The sequence below is a fragment of the Athene noctua genome, chromosome 5, assembly GCF_965140245.1.
Source record: "Athene noctua chromosome 5, bAthNoc1.hap1.1, whole genome shotgun sequence".
NCBI lineage: Eukaryota > Metazoa > Chordata > Aves > Strigiformes > Strigidae > Athene > Athene noctua.
Genome location: NC_134041.1, coordinates 21,313,558 through 21,334,039, shown reverse-complemented (window position 1 = coordinate 21,334,039; position 20,482 = coordinate 21,313,558). Strand labels below are relative to the sequence as shown.

General features: G+C 37.6%; 1 protein-coding gene across 2 annotated transcripts in view; it reads left to right on the top strand.

The window, feature by feature from the left end:
- Positions 1–20,151, top strand: part of PLPPR5 (phospholipid phosphatase related 5) — a 45,963-nt gene extending 25,812 nt beyond the window's left edge. Inside the window, exons 4-7 of one of the 2 annotated variants that reach the window (XM_074906632.1) lie at positions 6,579–6,755; positions 8,438–8,562; positions 17,105–17,114; positions 17,221–20,151. In XM_074906632.1, coding sequence (XP_074762733.1) covers positions 6,579–6,755; positions 8,438–8,562; positions 17,105–17,114; positions 17,221–17,253 — 345 coding nt within the window. In that variant the 3' untranslated portion in view covers positions 17,254–20,151. The remainder of the gene's footprint in view (positions 1–6,578; positions 6,756–8,437; positions 8,563–17,104; positions 17,115–17,220) is intronic. The other variant, XM_074906631.1, reaches the window with a different exon arrangement.
- Positions 20,152–20,482: the final 331 nt, after the last annotated feature.

Below are 20,482 nucleotides of genomic sequence, written 5' to 3'. Positions count from 1 at the left end.
AGAGCTCCATATATTACTCAGCTGGTATTTCATGAGCATATAATCTTTGATACAAAATGTGCTTTCTTTTTGGTTAACAGAAATATTTGGGAGAGAGGGAGGAACATTTCAGCCAGCTGTGCACAAAATGAAACCAGCTTAAAGACATAGATAGGCAACAAGCTGATCCGGAGTCCTTGCTCTCTGAGGGGGCGAAGTAAACAACGTCAGACTTGTGTGATTTCACAGATCAACCCATTTAAAAACAAAGCCTATGCTTTATCTAATAATTCACCTATCTCTTTCCATTTAAGTGCAGCTATGTCCTTATGACCTAGCATCTGTGCATCTTGTCTTGTTAACAATAGCTTCTTTTTTCATTTAAGTTCTTGAGTCTTCCTTCCCACCCCCCCTCCCCTTTTGAGAGTGGGTGGCTGCTATGGTAACTCTGAATTCCCCTCTTGCTGAAAGTACAGTCTTCTTCAAACAATTGTATTGCTAATATTTAGACCTCTCTAATGTTTGCCTCCGCTACTTTCTCTCAGTACCTATCAAGAAAGACTTAGCAAGGAAATGTTGAATGGCAGCACTATGGTCAGGCTTTTCTCTACCCAAACACAGACACTTTCAAGGATGCATTACCTGTCTTCAGACTCAGGTTTATTTTTCCCAGTGTACCAGTCTTCAAAATGAACTACTGCAAATCTGTTCCAGACTCTCTAATCAGGCTGACTGCTACCTGGATTTCTACTTCGGTGTCTGTTCAACTTGTCTTGAATCTTTTGCTTGTCTTTGCTTGAGTTGGGTTAATAAGTTGACTGCATCTGCTTTCGTTTCTTATCAGCACTGCAATTCACCCTTTCTCAGCTGGAACAACATCTGCTAACACAGGTATTAAGGCAAATGCTGCAAGTTTATTAAGTAGGATATAATTGTATAAACCTCATTTTGATATGAGCTGATATAGCTCATCATTTACAGCTTATCATTTGATAAGCTGATGTAGCTGGACAATTAGAGGTATATTTTGAAGCAGCCAAGTATGTACATACTTGGTTTTTTTCCACAACTGAGTCACAGAAATGACAACTCATGAGTCTTTGGTAGGATTTTGAAGTGATATATGAAGATTTAGTTTATTCCCATGGATTTAAGTATGAAGCTTGTGACTAACAGTTGTCCTTTGGTGCTGCAGACCTAGGGGACTGGTCATTGCTAGTTGTAGTTTAAGACATTTTAATTCAATCTATAAAGTTTTGCCTTTTTGTTGTTTTATCCTTATTGCATTGGACAAGAGCAGTTGGCAGCCAGCCTGTCTGTAGGATAGAGTTTGAACTTGGTGTTACCACATTACATTTCAGACTTGCTTTGGATTTGTAATGATAGAGGTTTAACGTCTTGATAATTGACATAACCCTTCTGTCTGTAGGCTGCTTTTGTTGCTTTGTACTGTGAGCCCTTGGCCTCAACTATGGCCTCAGGCAGGGCTAGAAGGTAAAGCTGACAAATAATTTTTTCCTCTCAGTGAGCATTTGCTGGACCTGTGATCATCTTTTCTGTAAGGTTCTTGCTCCTGGCGTTCTGCTGTATTGTCTTTGCTGTTTACTGTGTTTGCAAGTCACTGGGAAAGACAGCAAGGCAGTCTGGGTCATAGTGCTGGCAACATGGTGACATTCTGCTCAGTGTCACTCCTTGATCCAGTCTTTAGGTGTGGGCCTCATCTCACTTCTCCTTTGTCTCAAAGTGCCTGCTTGGCTCCTGCTCAGTTGACAGCTGATGGAGGTATAACAGGCCTCTCTTTGATAGGCCTTGGGTAGTGTTCAGGAGGAAAAGGAATAGCAGAGCCACCTTGTCGAGTCATCTTCGTCCATTTTTTGTCAGAAAATTGGAGAATTACGGGATTCTTTTGGCTGCTTTTGAGGGGCAGTGTTAGGAAAGTGGAATTTCTTTTCAGTATCTTGTGCAGCAAGTAAAAGTATCCCTCGATACTAGTTGTACAGCGTGTATCACAGACTTCATATATTGGGTGTATTAGTTACTTTCAGGCTGTATAGTAAAATAACATTACAATTTGATTCAGGGATTTATCTAAAAACCTCTAAGTATTTTTTGTCAGTCAGTTGTTAGTTACAATTCAGTTACTCAAGGTAATGACCTCAGCTTTAATATTTGGGGTATATCTTACAGTCCTGGTACACTGAAGAACGTTTTTTCCCTTCTCCAGTTTTTTAGAGTTACAACTGTGGGGACCTCACAGTGGGAAACTTGATAGTAAGGTCCAAAATTTCTAGAGCTTTTTGCCAGCAAAAAGCAAGCAACATTTGCAAGCAAACCCTTTTGCCAGCCCAGACCCCTAACTTTGAAATTTGTCTAGGATCTTCAGTAATTACTGCAAACTTGTAGTATGGAGTATTTCTCCATACTACAAATGTATGTAGAAAGCTGGAGGAGGCTTCAGAAGCACTAAAAAAATCTTCAGTGGGCAGTTGCAGGAAGGCCCAGATAATTTGAGAATATGACTGTGGTTTGCTCTAGAAATAATCTGACACAATAATTAATAAGAAGCTGAAGAGCTTTTAGATTGTCAAACAGGATTCTAACTAAATGTTGAACCTGGTTATAGACTACTGTCCACTATAGCCCACTACTTTTTAGCTTTTTGATCTCAAATTACCTTTTTGCATGTAGGTATTATGAATATTGAAAGTTGTGCATTCCTTGGGTGGAACATCTATAACACTACTTACATGACTTGAATAGTTCAAGATTCATTCTTTAATGATAGCACATTATACAAGCAAGACAAAACACAAGGTAATTTAGATTTGAAGTGCTGCCTGGAATAGGTGCCTGTACAGTGATTCCTTCATTTTTCTGCTTGTTGCTTCGTGAGTCATTGTATGTCTGCCCACTAATGGGCTGGTCTTTCTCTTTGTCAGACCCCCAGACCATCTGCTTCAGGGAGGACTGAAACAGCAAGCACAAATGGGGTCTTTCTACCTGCATCCCTGGGCCCCAGGCTGGTGAAATCCACTAGGAAAATTAACCTTGCTCCTGACTGGTGCACCCAGCCTGATGACTAGCTCCACTCTAACTAAAATGGGGCTCTGGGACTTGTTACATGTGTGTCTGTGGGCATAGATGTTTGTGTGGGTGAGCCTAAAGATAGCTGAAAGAAGATGATGAGGAAGAGCTTGCAGCATAGCTGAGGAGGCTGCTTTGTCCTGCACTTGACATACAATTTCTGTTCTTCTCTTATGTGTTTTGGAATGATTTTGTTTGCACTAGATTTTAGGACATATTTCACATGAATCAGACTTGCAACATGACACTTTTGAAAGCTTTCCCAGTACAAGCTAAGTGCCAACACTGTGATTAGTCCTTATATTATGACCAGAGGCAGTCATGTCAGAAACCTCACAGGTAGCTTTGTCTTTAGTGATGATTCTGATTCTCTGAAATACATATTTTCAAAACGACTTTAAAGTTTTTTTCTTTCAATTTATGAGGCTTCACTTCCAGCATCTTGAAGACTGAAGGTGAAACGTTTGTGTTTTCCTGAAAAATCTAGTAAATATTGGTATATAAAACAGATAACATCCATCTCCTTTTGACTCTCTGCCAGTGTCTACTTATGGGTATTACCTTTATATCTTCTCATTCTAAAATCTTATTTCAGGAAAAAGGCAAAGCAATAGCAGGAGTTCTTCAAGAGAAGCTTCACCGCTGATCCGGTGTTGCAGGAGAATGCGCAGCCTGATAACTACTGTATCAGTTCTTGACCTTACATACAAAATCTCTGCTGTTGGTCTTGCGGATTACTAATTCAAAGGATTTCTTTAATTAGATTCCTTCTCTCTCAGTTTCTGTTCTTGAAGGAAATTGAGATGGACTTGTTTGGTGAACATCTTTAGCCATGTAAAAGTTTCTGTGTCATTCATTCTCACTAATGTTGTAAATCACTGAGCTGTTTTCCTTTGTTGATACTGCATTTAATATTTATGAAAAGTAAGAGAAGAAAAATCCTGTCATCTTTTCAAGATGTTCTTTGTCAATTACTGACTGGGCTGGTTTATAGCTTTCCTTCCAGAATCCAGAAGAAAAGACTGCTTAATTATATTCTTAGTGCAAATCAGATCTTTGACTGAGTTGACTAAGTTAATATATTGTATTATACTAGAGCTGCAAGAGATCAAGTTTAAAAATGGACATCTGTGAATCCTGCCTTGGGGAGTCTAGATTTGCTATGTGGAGTTTTGCAAATACAGACTTTTCATTCCACTGTTTCAGGAAAAGTTTACTCAGTTTCTATTGATCTTTGATAATTTTTTTTAATATAATACTGTTCTTAACATCAGTGGTATCTGTTCTTTAAAGAAGAGATAGAAATACTACCTATGCTGGCAGAACCCTCAGGTTATTTTGAATAATGGACTGGGCATGATAACCTTGACTGCACATATAGGAAGGGACTTGACAAATGGAGGTCTTCATTACTCACGTGAGGCACAGCATGAGTCTGCAGTTGTTTCTGCTCAGTCTGTTTTAAGTAGAACATGTTTTGAAGGACATGCTTGATTGTAAAAAGATTCTAAGAATTTTCTGTAGACTGTTTTTCAGTTTAGCTTTGCGTTAAAAATGTTGATGTTTGACTGAAGTACTGCAGAATCAAGAATTTGTATTGTAATGTGTTTTGACTTCATAAAAATTGAGATGATCATCTTGGGCAATGACCAGGTGTTACAGAGGACTGAAATGTATCACTAAGACCTGACTTAAACAAGCTACACTCTTTTTTTGAGTTGATTTTTCTTTCTCAGCAGTTGTTTTGATTTAATGTGCCACAATATAGAATTAAATGCAGGATAGCTTCTAGCTAACTTCACCCAAGCTGTATTTGAAATTTAGTGATATTGCTGTGTATTCAAAATATTAGAATATTTTTCCCTAGCACCAGATGATGTTCTAAAATGCAGTGTGAATGTGAATAATGGTGGTAGTATCCAGGAGTACAGTGAGACTCACTAAAATAGAAGGTTGCTCAGTGTGCACTGCTGTCTGTAGCTTGAAGAAAGCCAGTGGGGCTAAAAAGCTGGAAATAAAGTTGTAGTTGTCTTATCAGCATTCCACATGGTAAGAGTAACTCACTGAAGAGAGACTGCAAAAATATAAGGAGCTAAAATGAAAGAATAGTCAGCAAAGGGAGAAATGCTGTTTCTAAAATGGTCTAGGAAGAAGAAACACGCCACAACTTTTTTCAAACCTTTGCTCTGTCTGCATTAGTTGAAAGCTTGCTACTAGTTTGCTGTTCATCATGTAAGTACACTGAAGATGTATGTGTTGCAGTTCTGCTGTGATTTTAAACTTAAGCTTTGATTTGTCCTCTAAGCCATGGATCTTTCTCTAGTGTTTTGAACAAAATTACTGTCAGATGTCGCTCTTTTCAAACAACCTCTGGCCATTTACTTCCTTGACTTAATTTATCATAAGTGTAACCATGATTCCTAACTTCTTCTTGACTGGATTATTGCAGCACTTTGTAACTGATTACCCACTAAATTCAGCTGGAGTTTCAGACAAAAGTTTGTACAAAAAAACCTAAAGGACTGCCCATTTGTTGGCCAAAAAGGTACTGGTTCTTCCGTGCAGATTCATCAGTTTCTCTTTGCAGTTCAAACTGATGGCATTACGTATTTGGAATCTCTAGCATAACTCAATAGAAAATATTTGCATTCTTCAGTTAAAAAACTTCAACTCTGTCTAAAGGTAAAGGTTTTAGGGATTTCAACAGCTGAACTGAAGAAACATCTTATACAGAAAGTAAATACTTTATTCTTAAGAATCCTGTTAGTTGAAGTATAATTTTTCAGTGTGGAACATTCATGCAGCCTTATTGCCAAGATTCAAGAGAATAGAAATTCAGAGATTTGGTATTCATTTCTTCCATTGTCCCATCAGAGCTTGGAAAGTGCTGGCTTAAACCTAGTAGTCTTTATGTGCACTCTTAGGGCAGAAGAGCTCTGTCATCAGGCAGTGCTTTTAACTGAGCAGTATTGCACAGGGGAGTTAGAGTGCAAGCAGGGCAGATTGGTTTCTCAGAGTTTGATGCATAGAAGTTTCTGAATTTAGATTGGGTTTTGTGCTGGAGGGGATTGGTACTAAACATCCTCAATCACCATCTGTGAAGTACAGGGATGTATTGCTTCAGCACTGGTTGAAACTGTTACATGTTACAAAAGTAGATGCTGTCATTTAGTTCAATTTTCACGTCTTTTTAATACATCTCTAGTTAATCACACAGAGTTGTGTATGAGGAAGAAAGGCATTTGCTAGTAAAATAAGACCTTGATGTAGCCCCTTCTAGGGTGAAGATCTTTTTCTATTATTGTCAACACTGAGCAGTAAAAAATCAGTCTCTTTACCTCTCTGCACAAATAAATACATAGTTTGGAAGTAATAGGATAGGATTGTCTAATTTGCCTGTTCTTTTGTGGGCTTTTCCGATCCACTTACAATATAATTTTGCTGCAGAGGTTTTATTCACCAATTAGTGGGAGATATCCATCAGTCTTATACTTTTCTTCCTTTCTAATTTTCAGATGTATATCACCAACACAGTAAAAGCCAGAGGAACAAGGCTTGCAAAACCTGTTCTGTGTTTGGGCTTAATGTGCTTGGCTTTTCTTACTGGAATCAACAGAGTAGCAGAGTATCGAAATCACTGGTCAGATGTAATAGCAGGATTTATAATCGGAATATCTATAGCAGTATTTTTGGTAAGTGTATATCTGTGTCACTTCTGTTTAAAAAAAAAAATAAATTCAAAAATTCAGTGTATAACTTCGTATCTCTATAAAAAATATTGGTAGCATTGACTTTTCAGGCAACTAAATGACAAAAGAGGTGTTTCAAATGTTTTGTTTTAGTTGATTATCAATTTCCTTAGTTATGTTTGCATACACTCAGAAATGTGAAGTCAAGAAAGGACTGATCAAACGATCTCTTTTGACTTCCTTATAAACCAGATTATAGCATTTCAACCAGTAATTTTTGCATCAAGATCCACTTGAAGCAAATGTATATCCTTCAGATTAACATCTAGTTATGGTTTCATGTATAAAGTATTACATTTTGTATAGTGATGCCTACACTGATCAGAGAATGAGTAGCATTTCTTTTCTGTCTTTAAAGTAACCTTATTGAATTTCTTCCATGCTAGTTCAGGTTTACATTGAAATTTTATGTTATTCTTTATCAAAAAATCCTTGTTTAGCCTTTTCCTTTTCTTGGAACTGTGTTCCAAAAGCAGATCATTTGTCACAGCTCATAATGACTAGTGTCTGTGTCAGAAAGCTGTGGTTAATCGATTAATCACCGTCACCGATAACTTCAGTGCAAGACTTACTGCATAGAGTAGTCATTGCTGTTTACTGCCTGCAAGTTTGTCTCCCTGGCATCTTGTAATAGTACTAAATAAACCTTTGATTTTGCTTCCCCATGAAAACATAACTGAGCTTGATTCTTGGGTCTCAAGGTCTTGATCTCAAGATCTTGGATCTGAGGACTTGGCTTGGCTGAGAACTTTCACAGGGATGGCTGAGGTGGGTGTTTCCACACCTCTGAGAAACATGAGGGCAGCTTTAGGTCTCCTTTAAAATATAGCTGCTTGCAGTTCCGAATGTTCCTTCCACACAACGTGTCTGGGAGTTATACTTGGTTGTTCCATTTGAAGAAGTTTTTCCATTCTGTTTGTGTCCATAAAATCATGAAAGATAACAGATTAGAAATCTGTCCCAGCATTTTTTTCTTGTATTTTGTGATGTATATTGTATAAACTCCTTTGAGTAGCATGATATCAAATTTAGTTGTATTTTGAAGAAAATATAGCAGGCAAACATTATTAGCGTTTCTACTAATTCACACACTCAGCTGAGCAGCAAACTTGTATATATCGCATTTCTAAATCCCTGTGTGAAAGTCACTGCTGCCCTGAGCAGGTTTAGAGTTTAGTTCAAACTTGGAGATGCTCCTCACCTTCTTATTCTCACCTTCTCACTCTCCATTTGAGAAAGTCTTTGCTGGTCAAAACTTACATGGTACTGGCCATTCATAGGAATTTAAGGTTATGCCATATTCTGCTGCGTGTGCTCTGGATGTCTATTCATGACATTGCTAATAATTGGTATTCTATTATTCAGCTTCAGTAATGGATTTACTTTTAGAGAAGAGGGTTTTTTGGTTCTCGACTGATGCATGTAACAATAATTGATTGAAAATCTTTTTGTCTTGAAATATTAATTAAGGATTTTCTGTAAAAGATGAACTTTACATTTCTGTGTTTCTACTGTAAGGTGTGACTAAAGCTGGTGTCAGTTCTGCTAATTATAGATGTCAGGATCAAAGCTCAAAAAAATGAGTTGTTCCTTAGCTATTCTGTTTATCTTCTAATCCCTTCTAGGTGGTTTGTGTGGTAAATAACTTCAGAGGACGTCAGCCAGAACATGAACATTCTCATATGGGTAATCTGGCCCAGATGCCCATGATCAGCATACCCCGAGTAGAAAGCCCTTTAGAAAAGGTAATGTCTGACTTTTTTAAAAACAATTAAATAAAATGTAGCTTTTCTAGAAGGATGATCCCAAATTATCTTGACAAGAATGCTGAGGTAATCAGATTGAATGTAAGGAAGCATGACAGTGAAGGGGCAAGAAGGGAAGAATTAATTCAGAGACACTCCTTGGGAGACTCATGTCACCTCCGAGAACAATTGCTACATATCAGTCCAGTTTACTGCTGTAGCCACTAAATCCATGGAGTCAGACTGGGCAGATCTGAGGCCCTCTTAACATCTGTTTCTTGCCTAAGTTTGATTAATGCTTGGGCTGAGAGTCCAGAGAGCTTGAAGTGTTTAGAAAGAAAATCTAACCCCTGAGCCCAAGGGTTTATGCAATTCAGGTATGAGTGGCATTAATCCTATTTCTCTGGGGTATGTCCTCAGGCTAGTGTAGAGCATGGGATGCAGTCCCTTCTGGATCAGCTGTAGGGCTTTTATCATCAGCACATGCTAGCCCCAGGACAGGGTACCCACTTGGAAATGCTGGGGATCTGTCATCTGCTCTAGCAGGGCAAACAACTTAATGAACACAATAATAATAGGGAGTAACATGGGTCATACAGTGCACAAAAGCTGGGTTCCCTTGCCAAAGCAAATGAGGTTTTGGACTAGGACATGCTAGTGATAGTCTCCTGGATATGCGAGACTTTCTGCGTGAGTAAGTATTGTGATGTGTTCAAAATTTATTTTAGTTTTTTTGTAATAAAAATTTATGGTATTTGAAGATGATGTTGTAGTATGTACAAATCTGAACAATTTTATGAGCAACAAGCACTGAAACAGATCGCATAACCAAATAAAACATTTTAAGCATTTTTACTACAGGGAAAGTTTGAACTACTAATGCAAAATTTGAAAGCAGTTCTACTTTTTCTAATTACTTTTATCTGTCGTCATTTGTTAAAATTTCTTGTGTTATGCCCATGTTGGAAGATAGTTAACAATTCTACACTGGGTAGAGCACCAAAAGCATGTTTCTATGGCACACTTTTAAATCCAAATTAATACTGATATTTTTACATATGAGGTATAAGGAGAAATGTTTTTAACCACTTCCCAGTCTGGTTTAGTCACCTGGAAGTGTTGGAAGTTGTCCTTTAGTAAGGATTGCTGCTAGCCCTGGGTTTGTTATTCCTTCCCTTGAAGGGAGAGATTTCTTTTCAGAGTGATCTAACACGCCTTTTTGTACCGAATGTGTCTAAGCTACTTCTGCTGATACCTTGTCATAAGGAGGTCAGAGTCTCATTTGCTTGAACAAGCATTTAGATGATGAATGTGTATCTTCAAAATAATCCATTCAGTAGACTTTCTGTAAAATGTCAAAACAAAACAAGATGCCAGTCGGCCTAGGATATATCTCATTAATAAGAGCATGTCTAATTTATGTGCTAGGCTCTCCTGCAATAGAAGCCATTTCTGCTACTCAAAAGCCATCATAGGTAATAAATGTAGGTTCTCTGGCTGTTGAAATTTTTAGGTTTTTTTCTGGGGATAATGACCTCATGTTAACTTAGTGTTCCTACCTGATTTGATACCTTCTTGCTCATGATGAACAATGCTCTTTCCCTGAGATTTGGCCTATGCATGATTGAGATGTTGTAGAAGAAGAAGCTATGGGGGAGTGTGGAAGGGTGGTGTCAGGAATAATGTTTGCTCTGCTTGAGGATGACAGTTTGTGAGCTGCCCAGAACTCTACTATGTGAACAAACTTCTTTCCTTCTGAACCCATATTCCTATGGCAGTAGAGGGTAGCTGTTTGCTGTCATAGAACTTCTCTCTAGGTAATTAACTTGGGGATTGTCCACAGGGTGTTACACTTGGTGAGATTTCAGTGTATGGGTACATCTTTGTCTACACTGCAAAGCTTTTCCCCTTTCCAGACAGAGGGGATGAGTTAGGAGGATGATAACATGGACTCTTGGGTATTTGTTGGGAAATGGTTTCTTCTGTTTCCACTCTCAGAAAGTTTAAATTTGAATTTGCAAATAGTTGATGAAAAAGTTACTTATGAGTGCTTTAAGTGTTGAGTTTTTGTAGATTTTTTCTTTTTATTTTAATGTTTAGTCTAAAGTTTAGTTAGAAGCCAAACCCAGTTAAAGAAAATGCACTAAGAATAATACTTATGTATGGAACCAAGGTCTAAATTGAGCCATCACTACAAGAATTATTAACTTAGTCTTTGCTTTTTAACTCCCTTCTTATTTTACATCCTTTGTTCTTATCTGGAGAGAGAAGGGTGCTAAATAATTTGTGTGCTACTTGCCTCTGCCTACTTTAGCCACGTGCAAGTTACTTTTCACATTTCAGTTAGGGCTGTTCCAGTTCCATATTCTGAATGCACGTATATTTACATTTGGCTTATTTTAAATCCGTTTTTTCTTATTCTCAGTCTGCAAGCTCCTGTGCTGGTATTAAAGACAGCTTACTGTCAGAAATTAGCTAAGACTAGCACAGTTCTGACTGACTGAAGTTACCATGGGCTGAAGCAGTGCTCACATGAAGCAGTGCTCACATGAAGCAGTGCTCACATGAAGCAGTGCTCACATGAAGCAGTGCTCACATGAAGCAGTGCTCACATGAAGCAGTGCTCACATGAAGCAGTGCTCACATGAAGCAGTGCTCACATGAAGCAGTGCTCACATGAAGCAGTGCTCCTCTGTTATTGGTGTTTAAAAATAACTATATGGTTATCTGGGAGCGAGCAATTCAAAGATGCTGTCTTAAAGAATTGATTCATTAGAAATGCCTACCAGAAGGGACCTCACTTTTATTGCAATTTTATTATAAATTCACCTGTAAATGAGTAAACATGTGGTGCTTTACACAGGCCTGGAGACACCTTATTTTTGTGTTTCCTATTCCAGTGGGGTTTTTTCCTGCTGGAGAACGAAAGCTTTTGGCATGCTCTCCATGCTGCTGCTGTCGTGAGTTCTGGTGGAGGTCAAGAGCTACATTTGAAGTGCACTTAAATAGGAATAAGTGTACTTGTAATATTCTGAATTGAGCTGCTGCTGGTTAATGACAAGGGTAGATCACTGTTTGCATGACACTTCTGTTTAATTGTGGTGCATGCAGATGATTAAGCTGTTCTGCACGGGTACCCACTTCTCATGCGCTTAAATAAGCCATAGTTGCAGAGCGTCTCCTTGAAGAATCCTTGCCAGAGCTGGCTCAGCAGTGCAGACTTATTGCTTTCACCTTAACTACATTCATCCTCAGATTTAATGAAATGTATGAAAGTCAAGAAACATCATTACTCACCCATCTGCTTCTTTTTCTCTCCTGTCTCTGACCTTCATCATCTCTTACAAGACAATTTGTGTTTCAGTTAGCTGGCACTGTGCTACAGAGAGGAGGTTCTCTCCCTGCCACAGTAAAGGTTAGAGACTCCTGTTCTTTTGCAAGAGTTACTGGGAAATAGGGATATTCTAGGTGGTATGTGGAAGGGTTAAAGTCCAGCTTCATCCAGTGCAGTCACAAATTATTTTTGCTGTTTTCTGTTGCAGGGGAGACTAACATTATTTCATGCTAAAGTCACCTGAAATTGGCTAGGGTTTACAGAGTGGTTGTACACATCTTGCAGTAGCTACTGTCTGTCCTAGCCTTTTTTTCTTTTTTTTTTTTTTTTTTTTTTTCCTTTTAATCAGTATTCTCGCTTTGAAAACAAATCAAATAGAAGGGAACATGGAGCATTTAGGGCTGAGACAGTAGATAGAATACTGATGTAAGAGGTTTTACACGGAAGTTTTGGGTTATGAGAGTCACTATGGTTCATCTCCTGTGGGATGAGATGATTACAGTGCTTTCTGTAGCTGCTCAATATTACTTACTTGCACAGTGGGTTCTTTGCAGTGCTCTGACAACTAAGCTGCATTTATCCCCAGAGTCTCTGCTTGGCATTCCTTCTTAGTGCTGCTTCTGTCAGCAATGCACAAACCATGTTCCCAAACACAGTCACCATTCCTTGTTACAATGAGGTTTCTTACACTCCACCCATAGGACTGACTCCAGCATAACTGTGAACTAGAAACAGATCATTTAGTCTCTCTCTCTCTCTCTCTCTCTGCCATTTCTAAGTTTTAATGGTGATAAGTATTTGGAATTCCTCTCTCTACATGCAACATTCTTGTTGCCTATCATACCAATTGCTAGTGACTATCAGGGTTAATTGTCTCAAAAATTTTGTTGAGTTTGATGCTATGATTCTTGTTCTATTGTGTATGTGCCAAAGGTAATGGTGGTGATAAAACATTTTAACAATAGTAAGTATAGATATTGCAGTGGATTCTGATAGTATTTTGAGACTGGGGAAACTTTCCCCTTCTGTTTTTAAGGTATAATGTATTTTTTCCATCTTGACTATTCAGGAAACATAGAACAGCTTCCTCACAGTGTCAGAAGAGTGTATTTTAAACTTTGATTCTCAGTGTTACTGCTTTTTTCCTTAGTCTTAAGCATTTTGGTACTGAGAAGTCTTTCACTGGTATGTACACTTGTGTAGACACAGCATGGCCTAGGGAGTCTGGTCTGGTCACTGGGGCTCTCCAGGGACACTAACTGCCTATCGCTGAGCTCACAGACTAAAAGCAAAACACAAAGATGTTTTAGCTCATCATGCTACGGGCCGATGAGGGAGAGGGTATGTGTCTCTGTTGTGTAAAAATATTTTAGCTGAGCAGTACCCTAATACTGTTGTGCTTGATGTCCAAAAGTGTACCTAGGTATCCATGCAGTGTTTTAGTACATGTATGTGTGTCTCCAGCAGGGTTTGACTGGAGTCCATGTACTTAGCTTATAGACAGGTTTTCAGATTTTTGTTGTCATAATGGTTCTCTCTTGATAATACAGTATGTTAAAGGAGATATAATACAACATTATTTCATACACAGAAATAAATATCCAGGAGAGTCAGCTCATAAAAGACTGTAACAGTTTTGTTTCAATGTCTAGCATTTGAATTTGCATTCATGTCCTACTCTTCTGCTTAAATCTATTTCTGGGGAATTGTGCAAGAATTATTTCTATTTAAATACAAACTGATCCCCACATCTACTGTTCAAATAAAATAATACTTAAATATAGGAAATGGAAAAATATATTCAGCGTGACCTCCTCAAATATACATATTGTAGGTGTTACAGAATCAAGGTATGGGTAACAATCAAGAAGATCCTTTGCAACGAAACTCCCTCAAAGCACGCATCATTAGGTTCTTCTCCTGGATATCAGGAACGGACCGTTTTGAGCATCTTCATATAAGGCAATGAACTTATGTGCGCGAGAGCACACTTGAGTGTTTGTGTGTGGAATTTGAAGCAAAGGCAGATACGGTGTGGCGGCAGCATTCTGTGCAGGTCTGCAATGTTTTAAATGGGGAATTTCCCTTGAACTCATTCTTTTCACTCAAAATGCAATTCATTGAGTAAAAGCATAAAATATACTTTGACCCAGAGAATTGTGTGATAACATTATTATTATTGTATGACAAATTATCATTTGCCTGAACTATTAGAGTGATATTTTTCTATTTCTTTTAACTGTGTGAAGGACTACAGACAATTTTTTGAATTCCTGTTTTCAAAAATGGAAAAATCTTTTTTAGGATGTGACTATTTTTGAATATTTCTAACTATTCATGAGAGCAGAACAAAAAAATTTCAGATAAAAAATATATAATGAAAACTGGAAATGACAAAAAAAGTTGTCGTGGATGTTTTTTCAGTGCTCTAACATTATAGAATCACTTCTAAACAGAAATGAATTAATATCTTAACAGAAGATATACAGCTATGAATCACTTTACCTCAGAAACCTGCACTCAAGGCTTAGCCTTCAGCTTTCATTTTCCTGTTAGTGGTGCGAGAGCATGGTTATGAAGCATGCTTTGTTCACGTGGTGTGACACCAAGTCGATACTGACAGTTTAGAATGAATAATACAAAAGCTGGTGTGCCTGCCTGTGAAACTGCTGCCATTGAGCAGACCCTCAGCATATTCTAATTATTTTGAGTACTGTAGAGAAAACAATTTCCCATAGAGTTGGAGAAGCTGAGGTCTTGTGCATGTTTTTTTGCTTGTCTCCTGTATCTGTGTGAACCTGTTTGCTGATGGTTACTATCTCACACTGAACTTTGTCACAGTAAATCTAAGCAGAAGTAAAAGAACATAATAAGAGAGTTGAAATGCAGTTACTCAAGAGGGATGCTGGTTTTTTTTTTTTGTAAAGAGTATCAGCAAGGCTTATCTGTAGTTTTGCCTGAGACCATAACACATGAAAAAGCATGAATACTCAGAGAGTGGCATGAATCTGTATTAGTGATTCTTGCAAGTGGTTAATTTTGACCTAGTTATGCATCACACTACTGAGTCCATTGGACATGAATTGACAAGTCTTCACTAGTGTCCAAATCAATAGCTCTGCAACTGGCAGCTTAGCAGTTCCTTCTGAGGGTTTATTGAGGAAGGATGATTTTCTTCTGTGTTATTATATCTCATGCTCTGCATGTCCTTCTAAGGATGATTTTGGAACTATACCTGGAAGGAGTGTGAACCACATTCTCCTTTCCAAAGTAATAGTTATCCAGTTCTGAATTAATGCCACAGGAAAGCATTTGGTTCTCTGCATCACAGACAAAGTGCGTGTTGCTTAGAGAAAGGGATAGCGCATAGCAGGACTTGCAAGAATTGATTAGAACAGGGATTCTCAACCTTTCCTTCACCATGGACCCCCTTTAAATACCTTTGTCGCTGTGGACCACCAAGACTTAATTCAAGATTTAAAGCACTAGACTGCATCAAAAATTTATTTCAATTTTCTCATGAATTATCTTCAAATTTGGAGAGGAGGGGAAATAAGTTAATCTGTTAGTGGGAAAAGGAGGCGGAGTGCTTGCCATGGGCCAGACCAAATGTTTCTGGGCTGGACGTTCCCCACCCCTGCTTTCAGCCTTCATGGACCCCCTGTGATGACATTGTGGCCTCCTGGGGGCCCGTGGACCACAGGTTGAGAACCACTAGATTAGAATAAATAATTAGAATTTTTTTTCCTCCAATTCCTTATTCTTAAACCACCTTATCAACAAAATGAATAAACTGATGCTGGTTTCAGTTGACAGGGTAGTTCTCAGATCTAAATAAGGAAAAATAAATCAAATACTATGAAGAAAATGTCCTAATAGCCTCAAAGCAACGCCAGTCATTGAGGTTGCCCAATGCATCATCTGTCCAGTGCTGAAAGCAGATGTTCAGCCAACTAAAATGCTTTGAAATTATATTTTTTGTTCTCTAATTGAGAAATCTAAATTCTTCAGTATCAAAATCTGGAAACAATGATATTTGCTAATAGTTTACTGAAAACATTTTCATAAAGAGTTGCACACTGATTCTTTTTTCCTAATGCTTTTTAAAAATTCCACTGGCTATGGTTTAATCACTGTTACTTATTTAAAATATATTCATTCTATTATGGAGAATGAACATAGGTGATTACTATTTGGTGCTGTTCTCATATGAACGATATGAGAAATATAAACTTGTGTGCAGCATTTTCTATGATGTGTGATAAGGGATTTTCTGAAGGACTTCCCTTAAGCAAAAAAAAGGGAGATCTGTCGTACTCCCCATGAGTTATCTACATCCCCTTTCCTCTTCAGTTTACATCTCCTCTCTCCTTGACTTTTGTCTGCTCCAGGAGGGGAGGTGAGGAGAGAAAACTGCAGTGCTTTGAGTGGTATAATTTCCATCTGTGCATTTTTGTGCTAGGGCACAAACGTGTGGTTTAACATCAAGATTCCCTTTATTAATTTTACACATTGCATGCTTTATAAAAAAGGGTGGCAGCCAAGGGTACTGTGTGCCTAAAGGTAATATACAGTTCCTTTGCATCCTGGACATCACTGTGCAGTTGAGTCTTCACCTACCAAATGTTTGCAGAGGCACTTGCTTAAGCTAGAGCATGAAAAACTAGAAAAGCTCTTTGGGATGTTGCAGGTTTACTGTGAGTTATACATTCTGGTACACATCTTTAAGAATCATTCCATTGAAGCTAAGAGAATAACATTGCAAATGAAGATGATGCTGTAGTGATTCTGGAAAAGAAATGTTGAATGTGAGTTCTCAACTGCTGAATGCAATTTTGTTATAGCATTTTGCTACTTGATTCTGTGCCATCAAGCTCTTGGGGAGCAATTAATCTTTGAAAAAATGCAACATTAGAATTGTGTTAACACTGAAATAGAATATTATAATCTGTCAGAAACTGTCACTTTCTCTTCTAGGAATTTTGCTTTAAATTATCAATAAGGTAGCAATAACAGTACAGCTAACTCAATTATTCACACTGTTACTTAATTTTAAAAAACCCATCTAAAACTAAAATATTGTAGAACCATCTAGCACCTAATTACTTTGTTCAGCATATTTACATATCCAGTCTTTCAGCAGTTAAAGAACTGCTTTGGGAGTGAGACAGAGCACTGCAGTGAAACCCAGTTTTATTTACATCGTCCTGCAGTAGTCTCCAAGCATAAGGCTGTCCCTAAAGCACAAGAGGCAAAAATTTTCACTACAGTGATGTCTGTCTGTGTGGTTTCTGGGTTTTTATCTGTTTGTTTTTCCTTTAACTCGTAGAACCACATCACGGCCTTTGCAGAAGTCACATGATGTTGATGCTGATGTATATTCACTCCATTGGACTTCATCTCTTTTCACAGCCCACACACGATAATTGCAGTGTATCAAAAATAAGAAATTTTTAGAAGTCCTATTTCTGACTTGATTTTTACGTCATTAAATTGATACAACATTTTGAAGAATTCTTAAATATTAGAACGTCACTTTACTTTCTAGCAAAAATATTAACTGTTTACTTTTTGATGGAATGGGACAAACTGAGCACCAATTATATTTATCTGACAATGCCCTCTATTTTGGCTTCTCATTGTTTTTAATGGTTCATGTACCTATTCCAACAGTACTTCATATTTTGATTCAACTTTTGATTTTTAAAATCTACATTTTTAATTCAGCATGATCTTGTTTCCATTTGAGGCAATTTCAGTATATAAAAACTAGACAAATATTATGTTCTGTATGAAAATGCTGTTTGCACATTGTATTACGCTGTATTCCATGTAAGATATCATTCAAAAAGTATGTTATATGTAAGACTGGTGCTTCTGCTTTTGAAGAGAAAAGAAAAATGCCAATTTTTACTGTAATAAGTATTGTATCATAATTAAAAGTTTATTTATTTGGATATTTTCCTGACATAATTGTAGTTGAATTGTTGTTTTGTAGTTCTTGAATGTCTTGGATGATATATATGTATCTAGGTTAAAAGAAATGAAAATAATATAGAAAGTTTGATCATTGATATATTCCTTATTACTAATGATATCCCATGATAGGTTAAGGGCTCCATTCTTAGCTCAGCATATCTGATGGGAAGCTGTGCTATTCATAAATTGTTTAAACAAATTATTCAAGGAAGCCTGTATCTTCTCATATTTGTGGTACACCCTGATACTATGCTGGGAGAATGGGTGCTAAGATAAGAACTCACTGGCTTAGTGAGAGAAGTGCATAGGAGTTTCTACTCTACATTTTCATGTTGGAGCACTCATGGAAAAAAAGAAAATGGTTCCATTAATTTTCTTCAGCCTAAGTGACCAGAACAGGCAGACTTTCTCTCTAAAAATATTTCTGTCTGTGTTTCAGAGCCCTATTCTTGGAAAAAAAAAAAAAATCCTCTGTCAGTCTGCGCGGTGTTGAAGAATTGATTTTTCTTCAACATCAGGCAACGTTACCGTATCTCTGTTATTGCTGTGAATAATCAAATTGATCCTCCCCTTCAAAAGACAGCCTTGCTGGCTATTCATATTGAAGTTGTCCTATAAACATTGAACACCAAACAGATTTGAGTATTGTAGATGCTGAAGATGCTCTTAACATCTGGCAAAGTTCTACTCTGGCAACAGCTGCTATGACGTTAGCACTATAGACACACTGAGAATAATGTTCAGTGGAGGCTGTGGAACATTCTAGGCCTTAGTTTTTTCCATAATTCAGTGTATTTCCTGTGTATTAACCATTGTTAGAAAATGTTTGAAACAAGTCTGTAGAATCAGGTATTCCCACATAATCATCCAGGTAACACCTGATTCTTACTTTTTATTTTAAGCTCTGCTTTTGCTAAAATACAACTGCCTAGCTCGTGCTTGGCAAACAGGACAACACTAAGTCATCTTTGAGTGCAGTAGAGCATATCTCACGAAGTCATTGTGCTAAGCTCAGAATTAGACAATAAAGAAATACATTAGTGGGAAGGAAAGTCCTAGAATAGAGCCCTTAGCTACAACAGTGTTACTTAGGGGATTGAAAATCCACCTTTATTAGACTATCAACCGTGTTTACAAAATTGTAGTAGGTCCAAAGTTTGTATCGCTGTGTTAGACACACTTACCCTTCTCTTAGTCTAGCTATTTAGGGTCCAATGTACTAATGATTTCTCTGTGTGCAGATTTAAATGAAATCTTCACTCATTTTTGCATGGTAGCAAACCTGCATTTTTTTTATATCTGATTTATAAGATTATCAAGAGATTCTTTTATGTTAAAAGAGATGACTCTTTTTCAGTGTACTGTATATCATCAACTTGTAACTAGTCTTTTTCTCTCTCAGGATCTTTCCCAGTCAAATATTTGGGTTAAATTTATCATATTATCTCTGTGAACCAGCAGTGAGAAAACAAAAAGAGAGACACTCTGCTGTATAATGTATTTTTAAATAAAATAATTTTTCATTCATATCTAGTGTATTTTTTTTTAGATATCTGTTCTAGATATATTTTGGTTGATAGTGTACATGAAACGATTAAGTCACCTGCATTTGGTGATATATTTTCACAATTAACCAGGAATCCCTACAGTTAACTACCTTCCCTTAGAGGTGGTTCTGGTGAAAGTGAAAAGCAGGAGAGGAAGAGCTGTATTGCAGAAGAGTCCACAGCCTGCTGGTGAAGGACTCTCCCCAGGATGTGGACCAGCCAAGCTCCAGACACTACGATTTTCAGAAGTGGCAAGAATTTACCTCTCCCGCAGCGGTACCTCTCTACTGCCCTGGAGCTTGGGTCTTCACTCTTCCATTCTGGACCTGAAAAATCTTTCGGTAGGAAGTTTGCCAAAACAAAAGTTGGCATTTTCTGAATAAAATGGGTTTTGGTGGTTGTTTTAAAAAAAATCCTAGTGAGGAGTCAATGACAAATAAGCATCATCGCTTATTCAGGGAATATTCTGGTGCAGAGTGGTTCCGAATAAAAACACCGTGGTTGAACCATTTCAGTGGTTTTGAATGCAGCTGGTTTTATGATCCTTGTAGACCTTTTCTGTGTGTACTTCAGTGAAACAGCGCCACTCTATTTATAAATGAGATGTTTAAGATGCATCTCTAATGCTATATGCTGCTGTGTTCCTAAAAATGGAACTCATAAGGCATACGGGGACACCAGCTGGGCTCATATCCATACCATTTTAGATTCCCTTATATGTATTCTGCTGTTTGTTCGTAATCATGAACTGCATAAGACATACGGTGATAGCATCTGGGCTCACATCTCTTCAGCTTTTAAAAATGTTCATTTTAACAATATGTATTAAAAGAGGATAATGTTGGTATTTTTCAGCTGCAATTTTCTTTGCTGGTTGCTGTTGCCTTCTAATTTTCTTGCTGTCCAAGATCACAGTGAGTACGACAGTCCATTTGCACATTATGTTATCTGGGAGCTTTTTATACTCTTCTGAAGTCTAATTCTGGTATTTCTGAGGCTTTGCAAAAAGCAGAGGGCACTACGTTTTAGGAACAGATAACCTAAATCTGTTTTGATCACATACAT